This window comes from Manacus candei, unplaced genomic scaffold (assembly GCF_025592945.1).
Source record: "Manacus candei isolate 608988 ecotype Guabito, Panama unplaced genomic scaffold, ASM2559294v1 h1tg000043l, whole genome shotgun sequence".
Classification (NCBI taxonomy): domain Eukaryota; kingdom Metazoa; phylum Chordata; class Aves; order Passeriformes; family Pipridae; genus Manacus; species Manacus candei.
In genome coordinates, this window is record NW_026138091.1 from 20,734,856 (window position 1) to 20,752,818 (window position 17,963).

The 17,963-nt window shown below is 36.7% G+C and overlaps 1 protein-coding gene across 1 annotated transcript in view; it reads left to right on the plus strand.

Moving 5' to 3' along the window:
- The window catches only part of MAPK11 (mitogen-activated protein kinase 11), a 32,170-nt gene extending 15,495 nt beyond the window's left edge, over window positions 1-16,675 (plus strand). The window contains exons 4-12 of the mRNA XM_051795674.1: window positions 684-795; window positions 3,118-3,147; window positions 3,277-3,324; window positions 5,699-5,813; window positions 5,936-6,007; window positions 7,620-7,699; window positions 11,302-11,380; window positions 12,824-12,997; window positions 16,002-16,675. Of these exons, the coding sequence (XP_051651634.1) occupies window positions 684-795; window positions 3,118-3,147; window positions 3,277-3,324; window positions 5,699-5,813; window positions 5,936-6,007; window positions 7,620-7,699; window positions 11,302-11,380; window positions 12,824-12,997; window positions 16,002-16,075 (784 nt within the window). The 3' untranslated portion in view covers window positions 16,076-16,675. The remainder of the gene's footprint in view (window positions 1-683; window positions 796-3,117; window positions 3,148-3,276; window positions 3,325-5,698; window positions 5,814-5,935; window positions 6,008-7,619; window positions 7,700-11,301; window positions 11,381-12,823; window positions 12,998-16,001) is intronic.
- Window positions 16,676-17,963: the final 1,288 nt, after the last annotated feature.

Below are 17,963 nucleotides of genomic sequence, written 5' to 3' on the forward strand. Positions count from 1 at the left end.
AGACACAATTTATACTGAGTTCCTCTTGGTTTACATAATGTATAAGCTCTTAGGTAAACAATTTAGCAGAAGAAATAGTAATTAATCTGTTTTTGTCTTCATGGAAATTAGTGGCCAAACCCCTTTGACTCTGGGGAAAATTACACAAATAGGAACTGGATATGACAGATGCATACTTTTGTCCCAGTGCTGTTTTTGGAAAGAATCAACATTTCTGCAAAATTTGTCAAAAAATAAAACTTCCAGTGGGAACAGGGAGGGAAGTTACACAAAACACTCTTACTTCAACCAATCTAATGTTAATTTCCATCCTCCATCATCAGATATTCCAAGGCTTTGCAGGTCTAGTAATGCTCCCATTTTGGTCTTGAATGAGGCTTCTTCTTCATCAAAAAATACGTTGCATCACTGGTGTATTGTGTCATGGAGAAAACAGAGATAAAAGCTTTTAATATACTGTAAGGACTTTTCTTTTTCATTATACCAAATCTCATAGCAGTGATTGCATTATTAAAGCTCATAGTTGATTTAAAGGATATAAACTGTGTTATTAGACAGAAAAAGAACCTACATGAGCATATGTAGATACTCTTTATATGTGTTTCTTCTAGAAGGATTTACATTCTGCCATTCTTAAATGAGGTGTGTTTCTTTGTTTTCTTCTCCCTGTTTTATTTTCACAGGTATCTTGTGACAAATTTAATGGGTGCTGACCTGAATAACATTGTGAAGTGCCAGAAGTTAACAGATGATCATATACAGTTTCTCATCTATCAGTTACTTCGAGGTCTTAAGGTACCGGCTGAGTGCAAGAGTTTTAGAGTCCACAATCTAAATGTTGTAGTAATGACTGTTTCATTGCAATGACAGTACGTAAAGACTTTTTTTTCATGTCTTAGGACTGCACAGGTAGCAGCAATCATTTGAGAAACTATCAGATAATTTTTCTAACCAGAAATAGACCCCCAAGCCTGCCAATGTTTATATGCATAATATATGTGAATACTCTTGAATGTTTAGATTAGTTCTATTTAAGTTACTATTGCAGGACAATCACTTGCTATATAGTGTCTCAAAAATTCTGAAAAATGTGAAATGGATAAAGAACAATATGGCAAGTAACTCATATTTTTCCTTTGGAAGACATAAGCCAGTTTGAAAAACCACAGTCCTGATTTTTGTAGAGAGTGCCACATAGATGAAGAGCTAACCAGGTCAGTTGGGTCCTTTGGGAAATGTCTGGAAGTAGAAATTTATCCCAGCCATGTACAGTGTTGCACAAAATCGCTTGGGATTTACTCTACCCGTAAAGTCATTGTTTTCCTTTAATTGTACCAGTTTAAATTTATACAGTTAGATAACACAGGTGACTGGCAATGAAAATGCATCATGATTTGCTTCCAAAAGAATCAAAATATGTATAATTTTGCTGATGTTAAACATCTAAGTGTCTATAAACAGGTGAAGAAGTAGGTAATGTTTCCCTTTACTGGATGCTAAGTTTTTTCTCAGACCAGTATAGATTTTCCCGGGTATAAGCAAACAGAAAAGAGAGGAGTCAGCCGCTTTAGTAGCTATCTGAACAGTAATTGATATTTTAGACACGGAAAATAACTGTATGTTTGAAAGCAAGCCATGGTAAATACTGGTTCTGAAATATACTTATTACCTGATTTTCATCAAGTCACCTTGTGCCTGAGACAGTAGTTCTTATTCATGCATGCAAGTTTTGTCAATTTAAGTGCAGATTTTAGCGAATAATAATTGCAAAACTGAGACCTTAATTATTTTGTCTCATTTACATGAGTTAATAGCTTAATTATGAAGATGGATTCTGGCATTAATTATCCAGCTTGAGGTTTTGTTTATAAGTCTATCTTTTGTGTCAGAGCTAAATCATAGTAAGAATTGTACTCTAAGTAAATATTAATTTCAGAAATGCACTCAGGTGCATTTCTGGCTCTGTTTCGAAGGGAAGTGGCTTGTCTCTTCTGGAATTGAAATTCCAGTTGGAGAACATTTGATCATGTATATCATGTATATCTCCTCACATCTATGCTGGAGTCACTGCAACTTGTATTCACACACCTGAGTATGCTTTGGGCTTGCTGGTGGTGGTAGGTGTGTTCAGCAGTGTGGAGCACAGGCTTTGCATCCTGCGGAAGCCGAATGAGCAATCAGTGTCAGTGTGGAGCTGCAGTTTTCCAGGCTTCTGAGCTGGCTGGTAGAGCACTGCTTGGTGGCACCGAGAGGAGCTCTTGTGGTCATCTCAGCAGAGCAGGGGCACGGCCCCTTCTGTCACAAGCAGTAGTTTGGTTTCATCTTCATTGAGCCGCCCGCAGCTCTTGTGAGGAGCACTGAGAGGTGGCCTGGCCTTCTGATAAACAGTGCTTAGGTCTGGAACACGGAGAATGCCCTTGTGTTTTCTTTGGGTTTTCCCAGTTGCTATACAGATTTTGCATATAATCACTGCTCCTAAAAAAGGTGAATTCACCTCTAGAGAATGAAACAGAACATTTTCAAGGTCTTGCTGATGTTGATAAGTAATATGATAGATAAATTTGCTGTTAATCCTGACAAGGGAATGATAGGCAATGACAGAATAAGCATTTCTCAATCTTCGATTTTAAATGTTTTATGTAAAATAGCAGAAACACTAAATAGCCATGGAAATACTGCTTTGAGTCTCTGCTTTGAAAGTGGACCTGAAGTAATGCTATGGCCTAGGTAGGTATTTTGGTCTCTTACATGATGTTAAGTCACCTTCCCATACTGTGACTTCACTGAGACACTAGCTGATCAACATGTTCCAGCTAAGACTGGAACAAATTCCAGATTGAGAAGAAATTTTCAACAGAAGAATCACTGCAAGTGCTTTCTTTTGTGGTGGAATCTAGTAACTCATGGTTACCTTTCTTGAAATACCCAGTTCTGGATAAGACAAAACAGGGAGGTTTTGAAGTTTGACATACCTCTGATCTGAAAATGTGGTGTGACGTAAGTATTTTCTGTATATAAAACAGTCAGTCTCAGAAACAAAAGAATAAGACAAGTGACTTCTACCTCCCTTCACCTCTAAATTTAAATCTTACCTTTTTTTTCTTTTTTGTCTCACAGTATATTCACTCAGCTGGAATCATCCACCGGGTGAGTTCACTCATTGGTGTAATAATGAATGGAACATGTCCTTCTGTGCATCAAGTGTGTTACTAAGAAATAGTTACAATATACTTTAAAAGGTTAAAATAGTACTTGACTAACTGTGTTCTGCCACAGGACCTGAAGCCCAGCAACCTAGCTGTAAATGAAGACTGTGAATTGAGGGTAGGTATCATGTTGTTGTAATGAAGAATGTTGTAAAAAAAGCTCTCAAGATGACAGTTTTCTGAGAAAACATTAGCTACCATTTTTATTTCTGAATCCATTAATTTCAACTGTTTGCTACTGTTCCTCCGCTGGCATAGAAAAACCATTTCCATGAACATGTGTTTTCTCCCAAATGCTAATTTAGTATGAATGTAAGAATCTTTGCAAAATGTTCATCCCTATATACCCCACAGATGGTGGGGGTAATAATTAGCTAATAATAGCTAGTAATTTGGCCCATGAGTGAGTACTTAACTGAGTATATCTTGGAAGCCTGACCTGTGATATGTATCTGCATCTGCCATGTTTAGATGAAACCTTACAAAAACTTTCATTTTTATATCTGTAGAACATATAAGCCAAATTAAATAATGATGGCAAAAAATATATCAGTATTACCAGTTATAGGCAGTAAAAAACCAAAAAAAACCCCAACCAACCAAAAAAAACCCTGTAATCCATGCTTCTCAGATGCTATTTTTAATATACACATCTAAATAAATACATCTCTTTCTGTGTCTGTGTGATACAATATTGCATAATAAGCATGAGACTCAGGAAAAGGAAAAGATGTCTTGTAGCTTTCTAAGCCTTTAAACCTAAGAATGAGAAATTTAGCATTTCACCATGACAGCCAGAAACGTCTTTCTCCCTGTTTCTAATACTCTGATGTAATCACTTTGTTCCAGCTGCGAGGGATTTAAGAAAAGACTCCAAATACTACAAGATCAGCAAAAAATCACAATAGCGAATAAGAGTAGTGCAGTTAGGTTCTTGCAGATCTGGATTTGTGGTGAGAAACTGTAGTTCCTGTTTGGTTCAGTGACACTTGCAGATGCTCAGCAAGTTTCATTATTATCTCTTTAATGTCTTCATGCATATATGTTCAGCATCTGTGAAATTTTATGGGTCATCTGTTTCTGATCATGCACTCTAAAATGTGTGCTGTATTTTTGTACTGTAAGTAAAGGAGATTTTTACTGCTTTTCTTCTATTATTGTGCTATCTGTGCACCTCCCTGCCTAGCATTTGTTACACCACTCTCTGGTTTGTTTATATGTATAGCTTTACTTCCTCAAATTATTTTTAATAGAACAAACTAGTAGATATTTCCAAGTACGAACAAAAACGAACTAGAAACAGAAAGAAGGAAAATGTGTGTGTACAATACTTGATAGAAGGGATCAGCTGTTAGGGAAAAGTATTGCAAAAACCCTTATAAATATAAGAGCATTAGTGTTTAAGCTTCGCGCCATTGTTTGTGCCTCATTTGCCTCATATATTTTTCTTTCCCTATTTAAGAAATACATTATGCTTTTAAAGTATATTATAGATAAGGATGTTAATGTCTTATTTATATCTTAATAATTTTATTTAGGCTTTTCATATCTTTTAATTGGATTATAACAAGAATTTTGAATGAACCTCTTGAAATTTTCTTATTGCCAATGAAAAAGATTAGCCATCAGCTTAATAAATAATCCTGGATCTCAGCACAGGAGATATTCAATGGTCTTATTCACATTTTTATGTGAAGAGATGCTAGCTAGCTCAGATGACTGACTTAACAGCACTGAGGCTCAGATGGTACACTTTCACAGCAGACTCTCTTAGAGCTAGGGTCCATAATTAGTGGGGCATAGACTAATCAGAGAATAGAATAAAAAGCAAAGATGAACAGAAAAAAATCAATTGAAATAACTTCCCATCAATGTAAACTAAGCAAGGAAAAGCATATGGAGGGGAACATTTTGCAATCAAGCCTATCTGTACCTAAACAGAGCTGCTTTGTTACTTTGGTGTGCAAATTCTACCACAAACAGATGATATATGATTTAAATCTACCTTTTTATGCAGAATATATGTTTCTTTCCTAGTGGCATTGGGTTGATGTGTGATTTGGGTAAATGCTTAGACATAAGAGGGAAACAACAGAAATTCTGCAGATTTGTGATCAGCTTGTGTGATCTTGAAATGGCTACTGGCACTTGCTGTTGGCATTTTACACAAATATTCCCAGTTGATAATAGCATTTCATTTTTAATAGCAACAGTGCTTATTTTTAGCAAATGAATGTCAATGGAAAATGTAAAGTTTACCTTAGAGAACAAAGGGCCAGGCTCATTGTAGTGGAAGCATCTCTATGCAGACCCCTAGGCTACAGGGATACAGCAGGGAGAGCAGATGAGCTCATCTGCAGAGTGGTCCTGTTTTACTTCACCGATAGTGAGGGACTATGGTAAACTCAGAAATGAGAAATGGGGAAAATCAGGGCCTATAACAAAAGTGAAAGGGGATTTTTAAAAATTATTATTTTATTTTTATTCTGTAGATTTTAGACTTTGGTTTAGCTCGACAAACTGATGATGAAATGACTGGATATGTTGCAACAAGATGGTACAGAGCTCCAGAAATTATGTTAAATTGGATGCACTACAATCAAACAGGTAAATTGTGAAGGCTTGCATTTTGCTACAGCTGGATGGAGTGATAGTTTTAAACCAAGAGGAAATTGTATTTAAGGGTCACTTTGATTCATTGTACACATTTCTCTCTCTGTTTTTGGCAGTTGACATATGGTCGGTCGGATGTATCATGGCAGAGCTATTGAAAGGGAAGGCTCTATTTCCAGGAAATGATTGTATCCTTAGTATAAAACTTAAAATGCAGCTACAAAAATACTCTCTAATTCTTCCTTTTTTGCCTAAGGAATTGAGTGCTTCTATGGAAATGTTTTTGAGGTCACAAACTGGTAAAAGAGTTAACAATTTGCTAATCTTTCAGTTCAGTGTGTATATGACAACTGAATATGAGACTCACTGCTAGGATAAAAACCAGTAACAGATGTTTCAACAATAAGTTACATTTATTCTTTGTTGTGTATCTGTATTTAAATAATAAACTAGTTACAACAGAGTAGACATCTTCCATGTGTAGATCTTATTGAAATAACACATGCTAGAACTGAAGCTGAGTAAAGGCACTATTTTTTCATCAGCTAATACGATTTTTAAAAATAGAACTGCTTTTAGGCTGGATGTTCCTAAAATGCAAATGAGTTAACTTTTAAATAATAAGTAAATTAATTGGCCTACTGTGTCCTGTTATTAAAAAAAGCCAGAAAGTTCCAGAAATGTCACAGGAGCAACAAAACCCTCTCTTTTCTGCAGCACTGTGCTGTGGTCCCTGATGGAGCATCAGGGATTTCCATTGGCGTTTCCTGTGCTGGCAGGGGAAAAAAAAAAAAAGAGATGTTGCTGAGGAGAGCAGTAAAATAATAAAAGAAAGCTGAAGAAAAACACACAGTAAGGAATGAGGAAACAACTGCATCAGAGGAGAAAAGCTTTTAATATGAGAAACAAAGGCACATTCTTCTGTACTAAATATTGGCATTTCTTGCCAACTCCAAAACCCCTCAAAAAGCAAATACTTCTGCTAAAACTAAGCTATTGCCAGGTGCAAAACATCATGACGTTAGAATTGCCTGGAATACTGTTAAGAGAGCTTGAGACCAAGTCTCTCCGCTGACCTTTCTATTGTGCTCAGCATCATTAGACTCTATTGTAACCACAGGCATTCTCCAGGTGTTCATCATATGGAGATGACTGTCCCCCAGACTGTTTGATTACATGATACATGGTGTTTGGAAAAATCAATACATTTAGTTTTCAAGAACTCAGATTTTTTTTTTTTGCTGTTATAAAATATTGTCTGTAGTTGTGTGATTACATCAATTTAAATAAAGCTGTAAAATAACCTTGAGTCTCTATAAAAAATGTATTATACAGGTCATCTATGACAATGAGAAATGAACATTTTCAAAGTTTTAATCTTGAGAACAATATAAAACAGATTTTTAAAGCTACAAAATAAGAACTTTTTACTCGCCAGTCTTAAGATTAGTCATCTAGCCCTGCGTGCTGTATCATACTAGACTGATCTTCAGAAATCCCTCAGATTGCTGAAACACAAATGTGCTATTAAGGTTAAGCTTAAGAATATTAAATTGAGAACTAGGACAGAAAAGCAATATTCTTCATGCAGCTGACGTACCTGACAGATTAATCTGGTACAGTAGAGAATTTGATACTCCAGGACTAGGCTTAAGCAGGTATGAATTTGTATCTTTCCATGGCCTGCGGTATAATTTTCTTGCTGAATACTTTTAGACATTTTAGTTATGTACATGGAAGCTCATTAATTGTCTAAACCCAGAGGGACCATATGCTGTTTATTTCCCTGAAATAATGAAGATATCGATCAACTAAAGAGAATAATGGAAGTTGTGGGCACACCCAGTTCTGAACTTCTGAAGAAGATATCATCAGAACATGTGAGTTCACAGCTTCATTTGGTTAACTGACATTCTTTCCCTAATTGGCATCATATGTCACTGACTGTGTTACACAGATACTCTGATTTGGAAATGAGCAAACACCTTAAAATTGTCTGTTTTTTGCTGCTAGAATGCCACCATTAAAAAAAAGTTCTTTTTGGAGGTATCCAGATCCCTTGACTCTCAGCTGGATTAATTTTAATACTTATTCTCATGTACTCAGTTTTTGAAAGGAGTTAAGCAAATAGTCCTGATGATCATTTAATTTGTTGCTATTCTTATAATAAAAAAAATTCAAACTCATACTCATCTCAGAGCATTATATTGTTGTTATTAAAGCTGATGTCTGTTATTTTCATAGTTTCCATTGTTGTAAGGATTCTAAACAGAGATATCAGAATCCAATAATGTGTGTTCTGCATGAGTTAGATCCCTGATTTGAAAATCATATTTATTCGTCTCTGAATCCTTGCATGAGATCTACTTCCCTGATAATATCCATAGTTAAGAGTGTGCTTTTTAAATCTGCACGTGACTTCTTTAGAATAGTAATCTAGTAAATGAACAATTTCTACTTTGTTTCTTTACTAAAGCTGTACTTGAAGGATTCCCTGTAAGCAATAACCATGGATATCCAGCTGAGGAATGACATGTGGTATTGATTGATAAAGGCAGGTGATGAGCACAGTGTAAAAGTTCAGATAAACAGGAGCACGCAGATACCTCCCTAGCTGCAGCTGTTATCTTACACCTCTTCTGTATACGCTTCAGACTAATACTAATAGCTATTTTTCACCTTGTGTGTATATTGATGGGTTTCCTTTGACCTTAGTAATGAGTACATTAGTGGGTTAAGTAAGCAGGAGCAGTAGGAGAGCCAGAACAATGCTATATTTCTGGAAGGTCCATGCATAATGAAACTTCATCAGCCAAAGCACAGTCCCAGAGGTTTTGGGTACCCAGCACCTGGGAATGGCTGGGCAGGAGGCTAACTAAGCATCCATCCTTTTGCCAGGGACTGCATCAAACAGCAAATCTCATACTGTGCTGTCCTAAGCATAGGTCCTTTTATAGTCTTGTAGGTCCTTATGTAGCCTTTGTGTATTGTTATTAAGATACTACAGTTTTTCAGAGTAGTGTATACAAATGTGTGATTTACCCACAACTAGTAAGATTCTGAACTTTTGATCATGGGATTAAGCACTTTAATTACTTACTGGAAATAGTATCTGCTTTTGTCTTTTAATTTGTTGTGTTTCAGAGCATACCTCAGTGAGCTACAGGAGTCCTGAAACTATTTGCTGGGACTAATTATAACTTTAAAGCACAGGGAGAATACAAAAACCAGGTTAATGAATGGGACTGCTGCTAGGTCACCTCTGGGCTGCTGCTGCCTGGTTAGAGGAGCAATGTCAAAGGAGCTGCATACCTTGCTTGGAGGTAATTGCCAATTGCAAGGAGGTTCCTTCATTGTAGCTCTTCTTTACCATGTAGTTTTGCCTTATTGTTTAGATATTTCTTAATGCAGCTTGCAGCCATGAACAATTCGTAACATTCCTCTAACAGCAAGGTCAGAGATTTGCTGAAATGTCGAGCCTATTTTCAGTTATAAGTAGAGGATTAAAGAATTGGAAACTGAACAATCAGCCACATGGGATGTTTCAGCACAAGTTACTGAGGTATTTTGTATTTCAGAGTAATTTAAACATCTGGATTCTGTTGGTTGGGTTTCTGTGGTGAATATATAAGCAGAGGGGACAGGTTGGTAAGTATACTTTGATAGGTCTATGTTGTTTTCAAAGGACTTCTGGGCAAGGTTGGAGGTAATTTTCACTGTATCTTGTTCAGTCATGTTTGGATTAGTGATATTGATTGATGTCCATAGAGAAACAAATAATCCACAAATCCACAGATATTTGTCATAAGATAAATCTACCTTGTTTCTGCCCTAATTTATAGCTTTCATGTGAGAATGTGTGATAGCTCTCTTTTGCCCTGCTGTTCATATATATATATATATATATATATATGTATATATGTGTATATATATATATGTAAACTAATGTCCTGGAAGACTTAGCTCTAATAAGAGCAGCACACCTTGGCCTTCTAGGAGGTGTTAGCTGCCTTTATGAACCTTAGAGGCATAAAATGAGTGCAGCAAAGCCTCTGTTTGACTTTTAAGTGTTTAAACATCCTTCTCTGCCTGACAGGCTACAGCTGCTTAGAAGAAATCATCCTTTAACAAAGCCTGGCTGCTGTCAACCCCCATAATAAAAAGGGAAAATACTAGTATCATTTTAAAGAGTCGGAGATGTAATGCATAAACGCTTTCTTCCTTTAGTAAGACTCTGAAATATGTCTCTAATGGCAGTCTAGAGTTTTGTTAGAATATGCTTACATCTTACAAGAAACAGAAAAAGTAAATATATCTGCCTTCTTAAACAAGAACACAGTTTGAAAAGAGGCTTTATTATGTAATGATTTAAAATATCTTTACATCAGTTCGTCATAGCTGCAGAAATAAAGATGATGGCTGAGAGACAACAGTGTAGGGAACAGGATCTGTTTCCCAAGTGTGGTTGTAGGATTGTACAGGTGATATGTCACAGTATTTTATAGTCACTTCTTAATAGTCCAGAAGGTAACTCCACAATTCTGTTATCTCACTTGAAGCCATGGAGCTGCTTAGTATGAACCACTTTATTTCCATTGCTGTCTTGAGTAGGCCAAGGATGCTTAGTTAGCCTTCTGCAGATAGTGTCCTTCTAACAGGCTTGCTAAGTGAGAGAGACATCTGTGTAACACAAGTATGTTTTAAAAGGATTAAGGCTTGTTCAAATACCAGCTGGGTTTTTTTATGGATTTGGAAATAGCCATTTGCTTTTTTTTTAACTGTTCAATTTCAGAATTCCCTGTTCTGTCTGATCCCAACCTTAGGACCAGCATTCAACCTTTTCTCTTGCTGCCCTGTCTGCCTCAGCCTAGAAATTTGCAGCTTACTTAATGTCAGGCTCCACGCTGACCCTATGTGAGCTGTGATAATACAGTATTGTACTGTAGTATAGTACAGTACAGAATGCGGATCTGGCGTGCAGGTGGGCTTTTCCTGGCTGAGTTTGGATGAACCTTTCACAGCCACAGTGACAAGACAAACTGTTAAACATCTGAAAATCTATTCCAGGGGAATAGACTTTGGTTAGTGAAGCTACTGTTGAAAAAAAGGAGAGGAGGAAAGGCTGCAGTTTGAATGATACCATTTTGCTGAAGGTAACTGGAAGATGATTTAAGTTGCAATTTCTGATTGAACATTACATGCATATGTTCCTAGAGGATATTTTGCAATAAACCAGTAAGTGCAGGTGATAACTAAAGTGCTAACACACAACCCTTAAGCCAAAATACACCTGCTTAAAACTCTCTTGCTTATTGTGCAGTATACAGGAGTGATTGCTTAAAACAAAGTCATACATTATGGTTTTATGTAAAGGTTTTCCATGTATAAGAAACATAATGTTGAGTTTTTTAGATTTAATGTAGTTACTATTGAGCAAAACTTAACCTCTCTGCATGTGGTATGTATATTGATTTTTTCCTAGGCAAGAAAATATATCGAATCTCTTCCACATATGCCTCAACAGGATTTGAAAGCAGTATTTCGTGGTGCCAATCCATTAGGTAAGAAATTCAGACTAATACAGATAAAATTTTTCACTAACACAGGAACACAAGCCTTCCTTTGCTATATGATCCCATATAGTAGTGATCAAACCAGTGAGAAGAGCATTGCTTAACTGTTCATCCTGAGACTGTTTTCCCTTCATGAAGCCTGTGTCTTTTGTTTCTGGTGGAGGTTATGGGAATCTCCTGTGGAAACAGTCCATGGATGAAAAGCAAAAGCCAGCTAATAGCAGGAATAAATAAAAATGTCATGGGATCCAGATTAGAGACATCACTTCTGGCTCAGGAAGGCCATGAGCTGTAAATGGCTGGCAAGCAGAACATACCAGGAAGCATAGCTGTTTGAATGATCCTTTTGAGTATTATTTCCTAGGAATATATGAGCCATTGTTGGACACAGGATACTGGGCTAGGCAGACCCTTGGTCTGATCCTGCACAATTGCTTTTATGTCTAACCAATTGGTTCTGCCTGTGCAAAAGAGATGTTTCTGTGAAGCTTTTCTTGTGGCATGGCAAAGGGCCAAGAGTCACCAGAGTCATTTCCCTACAGCGCCTGGTCAGTTCCATCAAGTGCACGTTATAGGGAAGTACTGTGAGTTAAAATGTTTTCACAGAATCACAGAACATGCCGAGATGCAAGGAACCCACAAGGATCATCAAGTCCAACTCCTAGCCCTGTACAGGACAATTTCTTAATTCAATCTGTGTATTAATGCCAATTTTATTCTTGCAAATATAGGTAGCTGTGAACACTTTCTTACAGAAAATGGGATTTATTTGCCTGAGGTACATAACAGCATGTTATGTATTAATACGATAAGGAAAAACTAATGCCAATGTTTATGAAAGCGCTAACATTTTTTTTATAATATTTTAAATAGTTAGGATAAAATTTCCATACAAAACTAATTTCAGCCTTACAGATATCTCTCATTTCTAGTGTTCTTCAATGGTCAACTTCAAACATGTTTTGTTTATTCTGGGCCCTGTAAAGTTGCTTTGGGGTTTTCATCTGATTGTTTCATTGGTGCCGCTAATTAAAAAAGTAATCTCACATTGACATTTTATTATTCACAAGTTACTTAACTTGATCCTGATCACTGCAAACTTAAGCACGTATTTAACTTATAAGCACACACAGATCTTTTTAGAATTAAGTCCTTGGATGTCTGAAGAGGTGAATCAGATCTCAAAGGGACTATTATGAACTTTTGTGCATACCACAAGCAAACCAGAAGCTTCCTTCAGCTCTGAAAATTGTATTCACAGTATAAAATCTTCAAAACTTATTTGTTATCTTACCTGAATTTTGTGAGTTTGCCAATAATGTTAACTGTGTTTAAGGTGAGTGAGGATATACTGTGTGTCGACAGTTGCCTTCTTTTTTATTTCTAAATTATCTCTTCTGGCTTTGAACCGTGTTTCTCTTTTTCCCTTAGCTGTAGATCTTCTTGAGAAGATGCTTATATTAGACAGTGATAAAAGAATTACTGCCTCGGAAGCGCTTGCACATCCATACTTTGTCCAGTATCACGATCCGGATGATGAACCTGAGGCCGAGCTGTACGACGAGTCAATAGAGAATAAGGAGCGAACCATAGATGAATGGAAAGGTATCAGAGTTGCACACAGCAGTTAATACATGCAGCAGAACAAAACCTTATTTAAATTGCAGTTTTCCTCCATTTCTAACCAGAGGAATTTGAACTTCTAAGCCTCAGGCAAACAGGTCCCTGTATGTACTTGTGGGAGTGGAGGGGTGGAAAGGCTTGTGTTTCCTCTCCGGACTTTGCTCTCTTCCCTCATTCTATCATCTCCTCACTAGATTCCCTGTACCAGTCTTCAACTTAACTAAAAGCTGATGCTATTACCAGGTAATCACACATTCTGTTTTGCTTTTAGTTTTCTAGATCAGATGCCCAGCTGAAGTAAGTGTTCTAGGGCAAGTGACACTGTTTGGGATTTTGGTCTAGCTCTTTCAGAACCAGAAAGTAGTATTTTCCCTGTGGATGTGTATTTTGTTAATAATTCTTTAGGTAGCTAAGAAATTAGGATTAATAACTAAACTATGCTATTGCTCCTGTTTGAGATGAGAGTTCATGATTTTACTTAGCAGTCACACCCCAGAACCTTTCTTTGAGAAATACTGCAGCAATCTTTTATTAGTTAATTCCATGCTTGCATCATGATCATATTGCACTGCAGTATCACAGAAGTAAGGTGGCCAAACGTTCAGTTGCAAGTACACTGAAAAGTACAATCCAATTTCATCACTGTCTAATGGGGACATATTATGCTAAAAATGCCTTACTAGAGATTTTAAATTGAGAATAATGTTGTAGAAAACTAACAGTTTCTGTTTATCAATAAAGGTCTTTCCTTGACTTAAGATGTCTTTTATAAAATAAATGTCTTCTGTTTCTATTTGTATATTCTATAACTTTTAGTCTGGTAAGGTTCAGTAAAAATGTATTAGCATAGTGGTTAGGTTTATGATGTCTCCCTTGTCTTACTGTTGCCCTTCCACTTGTGCTATGTTTTATCCTGGGCATTGCAGGGGAGACAAACAGACTGACTACAGCAAATACATCTTAAAGACAGGTAATAGTGGGGTCGTGGCTCTCTATACAATAAATCAACCTCCTCAAGCCCTGGAAAGGCTTTTCTAGAAGTCTACTGTGTCTGTACAAACAAGGAGGATTGGCTGGCATTGCTCACTCTTTACCCATGTTCTCTTCCGCAAAACCTGGCAGCCTCCAGCACCACCCATACATCTTGTTTGTTTAGAGCTGAGTTCAATTGCCTGCTAGACTTAAGAGTGAACTATTTCTTTTTTCCTTCTGCTTTTTCAGTTGACTGAGTCTTAAACTGGAAATTTTAACAATTTCCGAATTATGAAGCTGATTTCTGTTTGTGATGAAACTCTGTTCCTGAAATAATTTCAACGATCTTAGCTTAACACCTTCTAAACTGAAATGAGAATGTGAAGGTGAATTCTCTAGGAAGAGCAGTATCATATCATTTATCATGTATTATTTTCTACATCACTGTCCTTGCTGGAACTACAGGTCAAATTCTTCTTTATAAAGGGGGGAAAAAGGCTTTTTTTCTGTTCAAGAGATCCCAAGAGATCCCAAGGTAAAATGATATTTCAGACACTTTGTCTTACACATTATGTGCTTCCTTGGCCTACACTGCACACTGCTGAGGTTTGCAGCCCAAGCTCATAGATTTCTTACAAAAGTGTTTAATCGGTTAGAAAGTATTTCAAAATTTTAGAGGCCAAAAGTATGCTATTCACAGTTGAATGCTACACATTCTCTTAGCTGTTGCTCCAGTTGCACATACCTCTGCTGAGTAGCTGGCACAAGAAGCAGGTAAGGAGCTTTATAAGCATACGATGTACAGCCAGTGAGAATAATTTCTAATACAGTTCCAGGTGTCCAATTTGTGAGGACACTGGCTTCCTCCAAGTTCACTCAGGACTGCTCTAGCTCCTCCCTGGATCTGGCTGTTACCATATGCTATTTAATAGCTACAGCTCAGTCACTGAAAGAGTCTCCTAACAAGTCCTCTCACCTCTGCAGTTCTGCACACATAATTTGTTTCAGAGAAATCCTTCACTGAAAGTGGCGTGTGGGTCACTGTGCACCATGATACAGCATAACACAACTAGAGCACAAGCATAAGATTTTTTACTTACTTTTTAGAGGAGTTGTAGGTACACTTGCAGGTGTAGCAGCTGTCTCAGAGCTATTTAATAAACAAACTAATAGGCTTGAGTTTGACATGATCTAAACATTACTGTTTGGAAAACAGAACCTGAAGTAATGCACTGTTAGCTATATGTTATATGTGAACAGGATAAGGTCTTAAAATATGGTATCAAACTTGAGAAATTACAGAAGAGGCAACCACTGACGACATATTCCATTAATGTCCAAGAGAGACAACACGACATGACTGTCAGCATGAAAAGATAAAGGATTATTCCTAAATCAGAGTAAAACAGTAGGGAACCCATGTTCTAGCGAAGCCCTTCTTGATGAAAATAGAACTGTTACATGCTTCTAAGACAAAAGAAAATTTTTTTTAGAGGACCTTAAAATTACATTAGTTACAGTAAAACATAACTCCCCACCCAAAAAAACAAGAGATCGTAAGGCATTAGCACAGAATTGCAAATGATTTATGTTGAAGGCAATTGACTGAGAGATGATAAAGAACATGCTCTACAGTTAAAAGTGTGTATTTGAAAACCTCTGAGTGCTTTTAAAGATTCCATTTTCCATTATACTTTGTCTTTTATTACATCATTTTGGCAGGTCATCTGACAGCATAATAGATGTTTCCATTTCAGGGCCTGTGTGGTTTAGTAATTAGTTGAAGGGGACAGTCATGTTGTACAATAACAGTATTTGTGAGTCTAATTTGCAATCTGAGGTTAAGAGAAGGATTCCTAGTGAATTCAGTCTATTTTTGGATCTGGACTCTTAAAAAGGCTGGAAATACAAACTGCAAGTCACATGAGTCTATAGAACTGTTTTATCTGGAATTTTTGTTTTTTAAGAGAATTTCACCTAATTCTTCTGTCTCCCTTACCCCCCACCTTTACAGAACTTACCTATGAAGAAGTGATTAGCTTTAAACCACCCGACTTGAAAATGGACAGCCTGGAGATAGAACAGTGAACACAGGCAGCTCTGTCTTGCCTTGCTGCACTATGAAGACTGTTAAAATATAACCATCCAATTTAGCCTGTGGTCAGATGTAGATTTTACTATCCAAAGATGTTGGAGAAGATGTGGAAAAGAAGATGAATTAAACAGAAGCCAGATGTTATCTGTTTTGGGTGGGAGTTTTTTTGCCTTGTAATATGAATGTATTCCCAGCTCACAAGGGGTGGTAAAGAACTGCTTCATTCTGACAAAATTATGCACTGAGTTTTGTCAAACTGTGTGGTCTGCATGTTTCATTTTATCAGTTGTACTGCCAAAATAAAGGTGATCTCATAAATTAATTTTAAAATTGTACATTTAAAGCATGAATGTATACAAACATAAACATAGAGGTCCATACAAGCAATCCTTTTTTGTTCCGGCATTTTATCTGTTTGTTTTCATACTATTTATAGTTAGTGCCTTTATAATGAGAGGGCGTGGTAGCAAGATAGACAGAATATGCCTATGTAGTCACATCTGTGGTGGTCTTACACATTTACTGGATGTCTCTCAAGCAATCTTAACACCAGTTGAAAGTCAGTAAAAATAAATCTTTGTCTTCTCTTGCCATCCAAGTGTCTGTTTTCATTATTTTCCCCATATACTTTTCCAATCTACACAATACCCATTTCTGAGATGATTTTACTTCCTGATGGTATTTCTAACCTTGCCATCACCGGAGTGCTGGTGAATTTGCCTGAGTTTACAGGAAGGTACCTTGAAGGTATTGTGACAGAGCTCTGTAGACTTGAGCAAGCTTCAGTAAAGGCTGTCACAGATGGCAGTGCAAGAGTACTCAGTTCAGTTCACAGCTTTGAATTAAATATTTCGCATGGTCTTATTTTTCTTCACATAATCCTTGGGAAAAAATTGCCATTGGAAGACATGACAAAACAAGGAAATTTAAGAATTTGACACGCTCTCATTGGAGTTTCTTTTTAAGCAAAAATTAAAAGGCTTTCCAGCTCTGAAAAGTTGGAAAATTAAATAATAAATTGCAGGATACACCAGATACCAAGATTTCTTAAAGAATTAAACTTACCTAATTTTTCTGTTGAAGGCATAATACTGTAGCAGGAACATCCTTTTGTCGCAAGGCCTCTTGTGCTGTACTGGCTGTGTCTTTCTACACACTTGTGGTCCACAGTTGTTCAGTGTTGTTCATTTTTGTGTTTCACTCTTGCTCTGTCAGAGTCTTATTTTGGAGGTGGCTTTTTATAATATTTAGGTTTTCTGAAACTTTTGTCATTAATATTCAATTGTATAGCTCTTACATGAGGTAATGAATTCTACTACATTAACTTACCTTCCTCTGTATCTTTTCTATGTAAAAAGAAAAGCCTTTTCTTAATAAAAAGATTTAAAAAATAAAAAGTCTAAGAACTTTGATTTTTCAGAAATAGAAATAGGCATCTGTCTAGAAAACGGAATTTTCTCATTTGTGAACTAAGTGATGGTCTGCTTTGATAATGTTACCCAGTTATCCAATACTTGTATTCAGTGGAATACAGCCACTTGTATTCAACTTTCTGCAAGGCGTATTAATCTGAAAGTAAATGCCTGCATGGATTTCTTGTGAATCCTCTGTAAGTGCTGTCTGGCTTCCTGTGAAGCTGGATGAGGCCTGTAATGATCATGCAATGACTGAATTTCATGCTGACTAAAATAGTTGGAAAGGTGGTAAATGCTTAAAATGTTTGTCTGTCTACATAATGAAAATAATCACTCAGTCATGTATTAATTTATTTTTTTTTATTTGTTTGTTTGCCAGTTAAAAGTAGCTCAGTGCTTTATTTTCTCTGAAATCTGATATCGAGACTATGAGCCTGTTTTGCAGCTCCATACCAGCTGGAAGGGC